This window comes from Coptis chinensis, chromosome 1 (genome assembly GCF_015680905.1).
Source record: "Coptis chinensis isolate HL-2020 chromosome 1, ASM1568090v1, whole genome shotgun sequence".
Taxonomy (NCBI): domain Eukaryota; kingdom Viridiplantae; phylum Streptophyta; class Magnoliopsida; order Ranunculales; family Ranunculaceae; genus Coptis; species Coptis chinensis.
In genome coordinates, this window is record NC_141456.1 from 26,250,099 (window position 1) to 26,263,930 (window position 13,832).

Here is a 13,832-nt window from a genome sequence, read left to right on the forward strand (position 1 = left end):
TTAAAAATTAGTGATAAGATGTAATTGTAATACACATGTACTCACATGTTCGATTTAAAATGGCGAGTTAATACACATGTACAAATATATGTGTATGCACATAAAATATATCAAGATAACAAATATATGTGATTGCACGTGTACACAATCAAGTTAATACAAGGAAACAAATATATGTGTATGCACGTAAAATAAAAATAAAAATTAGGGTTAGGATATTTGATTATTTTAATTTATATATTAAAACTTGAAATTATCACATGAATGGTAAATATTTTAACGTGTATAATTGATATATGTTCATATATTGATGTAAATATGATTGTTGATACATCACTAATTATACATAAAATATTATCATGTAGTAAAAGAAAAAAATAAAAATAAAAACAAGTTTTAGAATAATTGAAATTATTTAATAATCATAATAAATAATAAAGATCCGAATCCGTTGGTTTTTATAGTTTTGAATTGGATTTTATAATTCTCATACTAAATTGGTGAGAACCGAACCCGATAGAAGCATAAATAATAAAATTCAAACCAAAACTATTAAAACCCAAATATAGCATATGTTTTGTTCCCATTTATAGATCTATCCGGTTCGGTGTTAGTGCAAACCTGCGAAAATAAAAAAAGACAGTTTTGCGTGTAAAAAAGACCAAAAGCATCGATGCGTACTACGCACCTCATTTGAAATTTCCCCATCCATTTTCTCTGTTCTTGTTGGATGAAATGAGAGTAGGAATTGTTTGGTTGTAGGTCTGAAATAAAGGTGAAAATGCCGGGGCATGGGTTTGGTTCCAAGAAGAATAGTACTAGTAGTACTAGTGAAGCTGCCAAAGTAGAAAGAAAAGATCCATATCAAGTTCTTTCTGTTTCTAGAAACTCTACTGACCAAGAAATCAAATCCGCTTATCGCAAATTAGCTCTCAGGTTACTTTTTCTTCTTAAAGTTTCAATCTTTTCTTCAATTTGTTAGTTTTATTAGTGATTTAAGTGATGTTGTGTGTTCATTTATTCAGGTACCATCCTGATAAAACAGGAAATGATTCTGAAGCAGCTGATATGTTTAAGGAAGCCACATTTTCTTACAATATTTTGTCTGATCCGGATAAACGCCGTCAGTATGATACAGCTGGCTTTGAGGTAATACTACATTTCATTTTTAATCCTTTTCGTCATGGGCAATTTTTTTTTACTCTCTAATTACTGTCACATAGTAGAAATGACAATGAATGGAGTTTGCATAGATAAGTAAATAAGGCCATAGGACTCATGAGTTAGTTGCTTGCTTGAGTGTAATTTCCGGATTAAAAGTGTGTTGATATAGGGGTTATCCTAATACCCCATTTTCTATCAAAATAGGCTTATATTTGGCCTTGATTTATCAATGGCATGTTGATTCAGAGTTGCTTCCGCATTTCAATTCACATCAATATTGGACAAGGTGATCCCCCGATCTATAATGATTTAGAAATGAAGAATGGATCTCCTGCCCACTACAGTAGAGTTTATGATTCAAAAAAATAACATTTAAAAAAAAAAAATGAAATTCTGAAGATTAGTTCATGTTGTGAAGGATTCTAAATGTCATTCCATATTCCTTCTTAGACTATGCAAAAGGAATTTGTTTGTAGGTCTATGAAAGTACTACATTTTCTCATAGTGTGCATCAGAGTAAATTGTTGTCTTTGTCTGTCATGACAGAATTCTTGTCATTAGCAAGGAGATCTGTTAGAACATACATCTTAGTTTAGTTCATTAATTTAAGTTTCATAATCCATGACGACGATAAAAAGGTAGAATGGAGTGGTGATGTTGGAGCTTCAACTAGGGTGCGGTGGCAACAGGTGGTGGCGAGGTGCAAGGAAGGGAACGGACTGGTGGAGGAGGTCAAATGATCAGGATCCATTGGCAATACTGGAGTTTCCAGTAAGGAGGGCTTCAACGGAAGTGCCGACTTCAATTCGGATTGGGTCAAGGGCGCGTGGATAGGTTCCATAGTTGATAAGGAGGCAGTTGAGTTAATGAGATAAGATGGGGTGTAATGGTGTATAAGATTGGTTGTATTGGGGGTATGATATTGGGTGCATTGGGGCGTGGAATTTGGTGTAGGGGAAATGGGACCTTACACCTTCAGCTTCTTGCTGATGTAATCTTTTGGTCATCTCATCTCCATAAACTTACCTTTTAGGACTAAACATATCAACGGTTGTGAAATTAGTTACATATTTATATTTTGTGTTGTTTTGTTCTATGAATAGTAGATCTCCATCATGTTCAGAATAGTTTGTGGTTTGGAGGAAAAAAATGAAAGAAAGCTTGTTTCTCTTAAATTTATGTAGCCAAGTACTCTAAATGTCATTTCCGTGATCCTTCTCAGACTATGCATTTGATGATACAAAAATATGATTTTTTTAGAATTATGCTTCTACTTTGTTCGTCTATGAGTTTATGACATGTTCCCGCTTTGTTCGTCAAAGTTAATGGTTATCATTTGCTTGTCGGGAAAAATACTTTTTGATTTGTAAGGAGGTCTTTTAACGTATATAGTAGGGGTGTGCATAAATCCGATATACCCGACGAAACCGACCGACCGACCGACCCGACCCGTACCGTAGGGTCAGTTAGTTGTTTAAGATCGGTTCGGATCAGTTAAATATATGGTGTAACCGACTAGGTCGGTTTGGTACTCAGTTTGTATTTGTGAAAACTGAAAATAACCGACCCGACCCGCAATATACTAGTATGTTAGAATATAAATATTCAATTTAATGTAAAAGTATATATACTAGAAGAAGCTAACACCCTAACCTAATAACTTATGTTTACACTTCATTTACAAGGGCTAGCCGCCACCCCCTCCAAACCAAACCTCCATTTCTTTGTATTCTCATTATTTTGTTTTTTGATATTTGATTGACTCTTGCCCATTTGATCTAATGGTTCTTTGATTTATTCACTATTTGATTATTTATTGGAATGATACTTTTTCGAAAACCTATTATTTGTTTTTCCTGGATTTGATTTAATGGGCTTGAATCAATATATGTTTCTTTCCGAAATTTGGTATTCAAAAGACCCTTTCTTTGCCCTTTAATCCTCTGATTGTTTTCTTTAAAATGGATCTGATGAACTTTTTTATTTAGTTTCTGTGATGAATTTTCTTGAGAAAATTTCAGTAGACTTTAAGCATTGTTTGGATTTTTTTAAGTTCTAATAATCGTTTGGATGCTTTTAAGGATTTGGGGTTTCCTTGTTTCTTGTTTCTAGAACATTAATGGGTTGCAGGCAAGAAGATGTTGAGTTGGCAAGAATGTAGCCAAAGCTGGCACAAATTCATAAACAGTCGTATAGCAGTTGAGATATCGAGTCGGTTAAGATTGGTTAAATCGTAACACAGTCGGTTTCGGATCGGATATCGGTTGTGTGGGAAATTGGTCGGATCGGTTAAGTCTAGGTTATTGGTTCGGTTCGGTTACTGATACACACGAACCGACGGGGTTGGTTTGGTGGTCGGTTTTAACCCTAACCCGACCCGAACCGACCTGTGCACACCCCTAGTATATAGTGTATATTTTGTTGTCACATATATCTACACGCGGAAGTATCTTTTAGCGTTTTTGGCTAAGTTACATTGACACGGACACGTGTGTCCAAATCCGACATGGATACGGAGTGTCTGACACAGCGAAATATCAAAAACTAAGGTATATCACACACAATATGTGTCCGTGTGTGTCCGATACGGATACGTGGATACGTATCCGACACGGATTATTTTTGAAATATGGTGTGTCCATGTAACAATCAGTGACACAGATTATTTCTAATCAACTAGTGAATTTTTAAATTTGAAAAAAAGTATTTCCAAAACTTGACGAATCTTACTAGACAACCAGTTTTCCAGTGTGGATGAAATCAATGAAAAGATTTATTGGCTGAATACTGTTCTATGATCCACTGCGATATGGCAAAATGTCTTTTAAGTTATTAAGTAATTTTAGTATGTGTATAGATTGGTTTTATTGCATAGATATCAATAATTGATGAAAATACTAATTTGAAAGATCTTGCCAGGCTATTGAAGCAGAAAGTCAAGAATTGGAGCTAGACCTATCGAGTTTGGGAACTGTCAACACCATGTTCGCTGCACTTTTTAGGTGAGGTTATTCTTTACTGACTGTTGTGCACATTAGGTTGTGGTGAGTCTCATATGTCCGAACCATCTGGGATGCAAAACAATTAACTGATTTCAGTTTTCACATTCAAAAAATGGCAGTAAGCTAGGTGTGGCAATAAAGACTACTGTATCAGCAACGGTGTTGGAGGAAGCACTGAATGGTGCGGTGACTGTTCATCCACTTCAGCTGGGACAATCTTGTTCTAAGAAGGTTGGTCTTTAATCGTGTGATATATCATATGTCTTGCTTTAGGTCTAATGAAATTAAATGCCTCAATGCTAGCAGATGCACCTAAACATTGCCTTCTTTTTCACAGGTTGAGAAACAGTGTGCTCACTTTTATTCTGTCAACATAACCGAACAAGAAGCACAAGCAGGCCTTGTTTGTCGAGTCCAATCATCGGACAAGAGCAAGTTTAAGGTTTGTATATTAATGGTATTCAAATATGTTTAATTAAAGATTATTCTCTTTTGCTTTTGTGCTACTTATATTTCCTCATGAATAGTTGGAATATGGATTATATACAACAAATTTGGCGTTAATTTTTACCGTTAAGTTAGAAAAATATGCTTGTTCGATCAGTTAAATAAACTAGACTCAATTACTTGGTTTCGTTTTTCCTTTTTTTATTGACTAGGTTTAAATTGAGATGCGAGGAAATTGTTTTTCAAGATATGTATTAAATTCATATTGTTTTTATTGATAAATGTTAAACTTTCAAAGCATCCAACTCAACCATTTGGTGATGAGTGTAAAGGCCCAATAACTTACTGATTGTCACATATGAGCAAGATATGACTTTGAAACCGAATTCCAAGGCCTATGTCAATTTATGGGTTCAACAATCTTGTTCCCTACGAAGAACACAAAGAAATGATCTGAGAAAACCTCAACCAACAGGACCTTGATTCGATGGGTTGGTGCCCCGAAAAGAAAGAGATCTTTTCTACCAAGTCGTTCTACTTTGCTCTTCGTTCTTGGTATCCCCCAAGCAATGTGATTGGTTCCATTCCCCATATTCCAAGTTCATGAATTTGGGGTTCCAAAATCCCTATGAGAATTGCTTTCTTTGTTTGGTCTGTCGCTTTAGAGCGTATTCTTACTGTTGATAATCTCAATAAAAAAAAAATTGCCCATTATGTTCAATGGTTGAGGAGGTGGTTAATCATGTGCTTTTGTGGTGTTCTTTTTCTTGGATGGTTTGATCTTTCTTTCATTGCGAGTTTGGGTTGGTTTAGGTATGTCCTGGTCGGGTGGTTGATCTCCTTACTCAGTGGCATACAGGTTCATTTTCATCTAGAAGGCAAAGGATATGGAACATGCTACTGTTTGCGATTATATGGGGTATTTGGTTGGAACGTAATAGACGCATCTTTGAGAGTACAACTATGGTGATCCAAAAAGTCATACTAGTCATCAAAGGGTTTCTTTGTTATTGGAGTAAAATTTATGTGAACCTAAGAAACATTCGCTTTGAACAATTTGTTATTATGTATAGAGAGTCTTGAGTAGGGCGATTGTTTTACTTTTGGGTTGTTTTCATTTTTATTCTATGTAATTGTAGGTTATCTCGACCTATGTTTTTTTTTATCTAATAAAATTTCGATCAATTATCTAATAAAATTTAGATGGTACCGACTAACAAAGTCGGTAAAACCTTTGGGTGATGATACTAGAGGTCTGGGGCTCGAATCCTGCCAGCATCAAAGAATTACTGATCTCATTTAAAACAAACTTACCAATCAAAAAAAAAATCTAATAAAATTTAGCCTTTACCGATAAAAAAAAAGAAGAGAAAACCTTTCTTTAAACTCCTAAAATTTTATTAAGCTACAACTCTATTTGTAGACCCAAGCAACAATTGAATTTTGAAGTTGGACTTTTAATTCAATTAGGAAACTAAAAATAACAAATTTTCAGGATGAAAATTCAACCTAAAAATAACATATGCTAAAACATCAAAATAGCAATCAAACATGCTTCTAAAAATCTCCAATAATACATAGAGTCATAGACCATTATAGGAATAAAATCAAGGGTTAAAACCCTGGATGCATCACTTATATCCTACACTACACTACAAGGCTTTAAGCATCCCATGTGGGATTATAATAAACACTCAACACGCCCTCGCACATGTGGCGTTATTCGAGCGTAATACGTGGACAACATAACTTGGGTGACGTGGGACTATGCTAAACATCTAAGCTGTAAATTAAGTGAGGATGGTGTGAGATAAAGATATGAGTTCTACCATTGTGTCGTGGCTCCTCTCCCATTAAATATTCCGAAACCCCCAATATATGAAGTCAAAGTTGTTTGAGTATTCAGCTCTTGTAATTTAGAAGTTAGAACTAGTTGCCAAACTACATTGTTTGTCAATGAGCAAATTTAATTCTAAAGGTTACTCTTGAGAGCAGAGCTTTAAACAGTTTCATGTATGGTCTGCCACTACAAGTCTACAAGCAAATTTCAGAAGTCTCTGTACTTAAAAACAATGCTTCCTATTTTGATGGGGTCGTGCCATACGTTTTTACTGCATGGTCTGTGTAAGACAACAAAGACCCAAGTATGCACTTATGCACCTATTTGAAAATCAAGATAGGTAAGCAAAATGTTTTTCGAGTGCAACCCAAGCAGAAAATGTGATTGCTTCTTTCAAGCTTATCAGTTCTACCTCTAAAGCATTGTTTAGCGTGCCCGTATTGCAGAAGTACTAAGTTTCTCAAGTATTTGACTAATGTCTGTTTGATGATTGTCTCAAGAAACTTGCAATTGTATTTTGATCTGATGTATTCACCTTTATCTTGTCATTAACATTCCCATGCAGCTATTGTATTTTGAACCGGAGGATAACGGTGGATTGAGCCTGGCATTGCAGGTAATTAACAATTATAGGGTTGTCATTTTGAGTATTGTTTTTTGCTCAAGATGCTGTCCTCATCCCCTGGGAAGCATTGTTTTGTGTGTTTCTGCTTTTTGTTTTTTCTATAGTAGGAATTGATTCATTCAATAGGACTTGGGTGCTTTCTGAAAATAATCAAATCGATAGTACTACTGACAATTTGCAATGTTAAAATGTCATTTGTGATACAAACAAGCATGTCTAAACTGCACTCAATTACTTGATGGTTATATGCATTTATGTGATTAGCGGATATATATATACGGGTCGGCTACGTTGACATACTATTCTAACATACTATCTTGACATATCCAGCCGACTCTCAGATCAAACAAAATCTAATGGCCAGATCTACTTCTAGAAAACCAAGTAAATAAAAGAAAATGGGCCACAAATAATGGGGGCAAAAATGTCATTTTCTTTTAGGAAAAAAAGAATAACCATTTCTTCCTCTTCATTCACGTTGCTTTTTCATGGCACCTATACTATACCCGATCAAAAAGGGAAAAATCCTAAAATTCTCCTTTTTAAGGAGGCTCCAACTCTAAATCATCCAATCCTGAACTCAGCTAAGAGTTGTTGTGTATTTGTACGGTTGTGCACTTGTGCCTAGCAAGACGGTTTTAGTACCACAAAATGGCCCATTTATGTAGTATTTGTCTTTTCTCTTGAGATTACAGCTTGTGAGTGTAGCTTCCTCAATTTCAATAAATTCTCAAATATAGATTAAAGGGGAGAGATAATTTATCCACTCTCTCGCTCAATCAGTCCATTATTCAAAGATTTAAAATCCATGTTGAGCACTTGAACATGTATATAGTTCTGTGGGTTAAAGAAGTTAATTAGACTTTACAAAATTATCATACAATTGGCGATCATAATACAACAAAGGTGTCTGCTAATAATAAGACAAAGCCTTATCTATTAAACCTGTGGGGATAGGTTCATTGGCAAGACCCCATCTGTATTATTTCAGAATTACAGTACTCAACTTGAGCATTTTGTCCTCACGGCAAAACAGGTCACTCAATATATAGCATTTCCCCACCGTCTCCATTTAACCACCATAGCTTAGCAGATTGTCGCATCTCCCAAAATATCAAACTGCTAGTGCTACACAATAACAAGCTTGGACTTTCCTAGAATAAAAGAGCTCAGGAACAATATTTCAACCTACGAGGATGAAGTACCCTACCATGATGAAGTGTATCAACCATATGGGATCCTTGACACGCAAGATGGGAGGTTTTATTTCTTGCACTGAATGCAAGAGAAAAGGTGAATTCTAGCCGCCATCTGCACATGAGTAATTCTTATGAACAAGACAAGTGAGCCACGTTCATATGGTTCCTTGGCTTATTTCTAGAAACAAAGGTGTCTGCTAATAAGACAAAGCCTTATCTATTAAACCTGTGGGTTTTTGCGAAAAAGCAACGTGAGTGAATGAAGAAGAAGAAAGGGTTTTTCTTTTTTTCTAAAAGAAAATGATATTTCTGCCCCCGTTATTTGTGGCCAATTTTATTTATTTGTTTGGTTTTCTAGAAGTATATCTGGCCATTAGATTTTGTTTGATCTGAGGGTTGGCTGGGTATGTCAAGATAGTATGTTAGAATAGTATGTCGACGTAGCCGGCCCGATATATATATATATATATATATATATATATATATATATATATATATATATATATATATAGCCTGACTCCTAAAAGGACCTTAAATAAGTACCAAATCTAAAAAAACCACAACTTCACCTACAAAATGATTTAAAACCTAATATTTTGTGCATATGATCTACTAACTATAAAGAACATCTCTACAAAAATTCAACTTGTTTGACAATTTTTAACATTGGCAAAAGATGATTGCAAAAACTAGACATTTATGGACCGTTAGATATTTTTACAAAAGTGGACAACAATTTTTATCTAAGTTAGAGGATATTAAACGAGTTGAATATTTGTAGAGATGTTCTTTATAGTTCGTAGATCATATGCACAAAAGATTAGGTTTTAAATCATTTTGTAGGTGAAGTTGTAGTTGTTTTAGATTTGATACTTATTTAAGGTGTTTTTAGGAGCCGGGCTGTATATATATGCATTTCTGTAAAGATGCGTGTACAAAGTTATGAAACATGTTGTTCGTTATTTTCTTTGATGTTACCTGGTGTTATAGTATATCCGTATCCTATGCATGTTGACTTGTTGAGCTATCTCTTATTAAATAGACTGGTCGTCAGGATGCATGCCGTAACAGATTGCTAGATACTCAGTTACGGCCTAAGGGGTTAGCATAGTCAGTTTGGTTTCCGGTTTTACTTCAAATTGTTTAGTAAATTATATATGATTTTTTTATCTGGTCACTGGTTTTACTTGTGACAAAATACCTGAAAACGTAACACAGTTCTATGAAACTAATCTTGAAGCTCAAGTCAGATAGTCTCTGTCCCTTGATGGCAGCAGAGTGCTTCTGCATTAAATTATATTCTTGGTGCTTTGGATTTATTGAGGTTGCATAGTTGAACTTTGATTACTTCTACCGGACATCTAAATATCTAATCATTGATAACCTTAAGGTTTTTTTCCGGTCTATCTATTTAAATTATAATGTGCTTGTGACTACTGTTGAAGCATCAAAGTTGGTCTACATATTAGTTGTCATAGTTTGACAAAATACTTGAAATATTTTCTTATATACCTATTGGATGTATTATTAACTATTCAATATCTTGGTAGGTGCTGCCTGAAACACTGAGTCCATTCATCCTGATCTTTGTAGTTTATAAGTTTATTATACATGTTCCTTTTGCGTACTTGGTGTCGGAAATGTGAACTTTACAGAAGTGAACTACGTGCATCATTCAGTCACGTAAGTCGTTCAATCTGTAACATTATTTCTTTTGATGTAGGAGGAGAGTGCAAAAACAGGAAAATGTACCTCAGCTGGGATGTATTTTCTTGGTTTTCCTGTTTACCGGTTGGATCAAGCAGTCAATTCGGTAGGATAGCATCATTCTATTTCTGTACAAGTTAACATCTAGCTTAAAAAATTTATATATGTGTATATTGCTTACTTTTCTACATGCCTTATAAAACCCGGTGGGTCCAGGTGGCAGCAGCAAAGGATCCTGATACTGCTTTCTTTAAAAATTGGACGGATTTCAGCCATGTGAAATATCTGAGCTAAAAGCAGGCACCCATGTATTTTCTGTTTATGGTCAGTTCTGCTTACTTGATCTTTGGGAAATGGTACTTTTTGGATTGAGCAGTGTCTGTATTCTTAGCCTTTCGGCCGTTTTCTTAATCTTTTTGGAATGGTATCTGAAATCTTCGGTCCTTATTACTGTACAGGTGACAACTTCTTTAAAAGTGCAAGCTACGTAATAGAAGTTCTTTGTGCTGGACCTTTTTCAGAAGAAAAGGATAAACTCAGGGCTGTGGAAGCTCGAATCTTGACTAAAAGGGTGGAACTATCCAAGTTTGAAACCGAGTATAGAGAGGTTAAATTTTTTGCGTAGGCACTCCTTCTATCCTGTATAGATAAGTTCATTCTCACATTTGTTCTGCATAGCAGGTGTTGGCACAATTCACAGAGATGACCAGTAGATATGCACAGGAAATGCAAGCTGTGAGTTTACCTTCACTCTTTGTCTTGGATTTCATAGTCTTATGAATTGTTCCACATCATTGACTATTGAACTGGAGCAATTTTTACTTATATAGATTGATGAACTACTGAAACAAAGAAACACAATCCATGCCTCCTACTCAACTGCTCCTCCTCTGAAACGAAGTTCGAGTAGTAGCAAAAGCAGTGATTCCTTCAAAGAATCCAAGAAGGAAGAAGAACGCCAAACCAGTCGTAAAAAACATTGGGCAAAGGATAGGCCGAAGAAAAGCAAATGGTTCAACGTTCGCTTGAAAATGGATAAGGACAAGCCTTGCTGAATTGGAGTATATGATTTACCTTCCTAATGGGTCTTCATGTGTACCGAAGGTCCGATTCTGTCATCTTCTTGGGTTGTACACTATCTGAATCTGAACAATTGTTGAATGACTTCCCAGCAACTTAAGGGTGATCTGCTCTTTGTACTCGACATTTTTTGCAGCAGTTGTGCATTCGCTCAACTACAACCTTGGTCTGGCATTTTGCTCTCCTATTCCTCCCACAGCCATGAATTGATGGCTTAGTGAAGGAGATGATGTTCCTGGTACAATATTTGCGTAATCTTGCATGTATAGGATAAATGCTGCGGTTGTAAAATTCATGCAATTTATTATTGCTTCTCTTGTTATTCAATTTATAAGCATTTTGCTTGTTCCATGCCTAAATCATTCTTACGTGTGGAAAAGTTGGAATTGATTTATTGTGTTCTGTTCTTGGGTCCATATGTTTTCATTTCTGATGAATCTTGGGTCTACACGTTTGTATGTTACTACACAACACACTTGCACAGGAGGTGGCTTACAAGGTTTTAGGCTAAACATGTAAGTAATATTGAAAAGAAAAAAGGCTAAACATGTAAGACATACGCATTGTAGTTGTGGACTTGTGGTCACAAGATGTCAAGATTCACAGTTTAATATCTACGTTCTAATTATTAGATCCAAAAAGCCTCTTCGGCTCACTGACAGTAGGCGGCAGTAGGCTCACTGACAGTACTGTTAGTAGTTACAGTTGCATTTTCTGAGTCCAACTGTTGAAGAGATGCCATAAGGCTGAGGCCAACGGTCTGATACCCCTCGTCTTTAGAAATTAGAACAGCAAAGAATAGTAGTAGATAAGAAGTGTTTTGTTTTTTTTGGTAAAGAGATAAGATTGAAGTGTTGAACTACAGTGTTTGGATGTTCACTGGAATAGGCATGGGTGAAAGAATCAAGAACTCTTTAAAAGACATTATATTTCTCGGACAGCTCAACCCCAGTCACCCAGTGTGCTCTTCTTCTTCAGTACCATCACTACCTTCTTCACTTTAAACCAATTTTCCTCCATTCTCCATCCTAAATTTGGCAAGTTTGTAATCCTTTATTTTTTATGGGTTTTTCTTATTTGATTCATGAAACATTTTTGTTAGAAATTTGGATGAAACATTTTTAATTTTCTTTTCTTTATTGGTTAGATTTTTTTTTTTTTTTAATTTGTTTGTTTATAAAGTTGTTATAAATTCCGTAGTCTGCGTAGGCGCGCTAGAAATATTTGAAATTTGTGTAATATTTGTTGAACATTGTTCATCCAGTTCCAGCTGACCAACATGGACAGCTCCTCACAAGCTTCGGTAAATGATTCTCAAGTGCAAAGAAGTCGTTCGTCAACAATAAAGCCGGACGGGAGAGACAAATCGAAACGCAAGATGAGAGCTGAAACAGATAATGCATCTACTCTAAGAAAACTTGTGGATTATTCTCGAAGACTGACAGAAGCCCTTGAGGAGTCACTTGAACATGGTAAAAAACTCAATGAAGTTTTCGAAGCCGGTAAAAAGAATGCAAGAGATCCTTTAAAACGTAAACTTGCAAAAGAGGAAGAGTTGCTCAAGACACTGAAGTGGGAGGAAGAGATCATGAGCACGGATACTTCAAATATGACACCACAAGGGAAAAAGTGGTATAGGATAACAAAATGTCAAATTTTGAGGGACTTAGAGCATCATCAACGCATTGCTATTTGCAATTGTGACACATCAGCATTTTAAGGAATCAAAAAAGTCAAAAATGAATCAAGTACCAACGCGAAATAAGAAAAATTCTTGTTTTCATTTCGCACGGCTAAAGTTGTCCCGTGCAAACATTAATCTTTTATAAACGGCACAAGTTGTCCCGTCCATCAATTCCCCCCATTTTTATGGCGCCAATCCATATTGGCGCCCATTGTTTCCCTCCACTTTCTACGTTATATATCACATATGAATCACAGTTGAAGCATCCATCATTTCTTCATCTCCTCTCATCAATCAAACTTTTTATATTTTGTCATGGGTTCTAGTAGTCATAATAGCAATTGGTGCGAAAGAGTAAGTGAACTAATTTTCGACGATGATGATGAAAATACCGTAATCGTTCAACAAATGCAAAGTGATGCAGTTGTAGTGGCGTCAATGATTCCGGCTTTCAACGCTTTATCTGTACCAAAATGGGGTGGATCTGTTGATGGTAGAGAATACACTAACCGCGATCGTGTTGGTGCGCATGAACGGTTGGTAGGCGATTATTTTTGTCGATAGACCAACTTATAAAGCAGGTAAGTTTCGTCGTAGGTTTCGTATGAGAAGACCACTTTTTAACAATATATTGAAAGTTGTCACTAATTTTGATTCATATTTTAAGCCTTCTTGTGATGCTCTTGGTTTGCACGGGGTTTGGGTTTGGTAAAATGGCGGTACCGCAATCTGGATGCTTGCTTATGGTTGTCCGGTGATTCAATGGATCACTGGATAAAACTTCCGAGAGTACGCCCGAGAATCACTTCATCATTTCTGCAATGCGGTTGTCAAACTGTTTTTGAAGAACAATACCGAGAAGCCCAATGAGAAGAAGATGTAACACGTTTGCTTGCGATGAAGTGAAGAACGCTGTTGGTTGGTGTATGTTGGGTAGTTTAGATTTGTATGCCTTTGGGTATGGAAAAATTGTCCAACCGCGTGGCATGGAACTCATTTAGGCCATGCTAGAAAAGTTTAATCGTGATTTTGGAAGCGGTTGTAGACCGAGAGCTATGGTTTTGGCACGCATACTTTGGAATGG

General features: G+C 35.9%; 1 protein-coding gene and 1 long non-coding RNA gene across 2 annotated transcripts; both read left to right on the top strand.

Moving 5' to 3' along the window:
* Positions 1–468: 468 nt before the first annotated feature.
* On the top strand, positions 469–11,423 carry LOC147523173 (chaperone protein dnaJ 16-like). The gene is given in 12 exon segments (XM_086597683.1): positions 469–936; positions 1,026–1,149; positions 4,084–4,166; positions 4,286–4,397; positions 4,504–4,608; positions 7,019–7,069; positions 10,001–10,090; positions 10,201–10,237; positions 10,240–10,308; positions 10,443–10,591; positions 10,666–10,719; positions 10,815–11,423. Coding segments are annotated over 12 exon segments (1,254 nt in total). The 5' UTR covers positions 469–781; the 3' UTR covers positions 11,040–11,423.
* A 320-nt stretch (positions 11,424–11,743) lies between these two features.
* On the top strand, positions 11,744–12,436 carry LOC147523174 (uncharacterized). Its single transcript, XR_015215939.1, has 2 exons — positions 11,744–12,101; positions 12,329–12,436. It is a non-coding gene; the product is annotated as an uncharacterized LOC147523174 (long non-coding RNA).
* Positions 12,437–13,832: the final 1,396 nt, after the last annotated feature.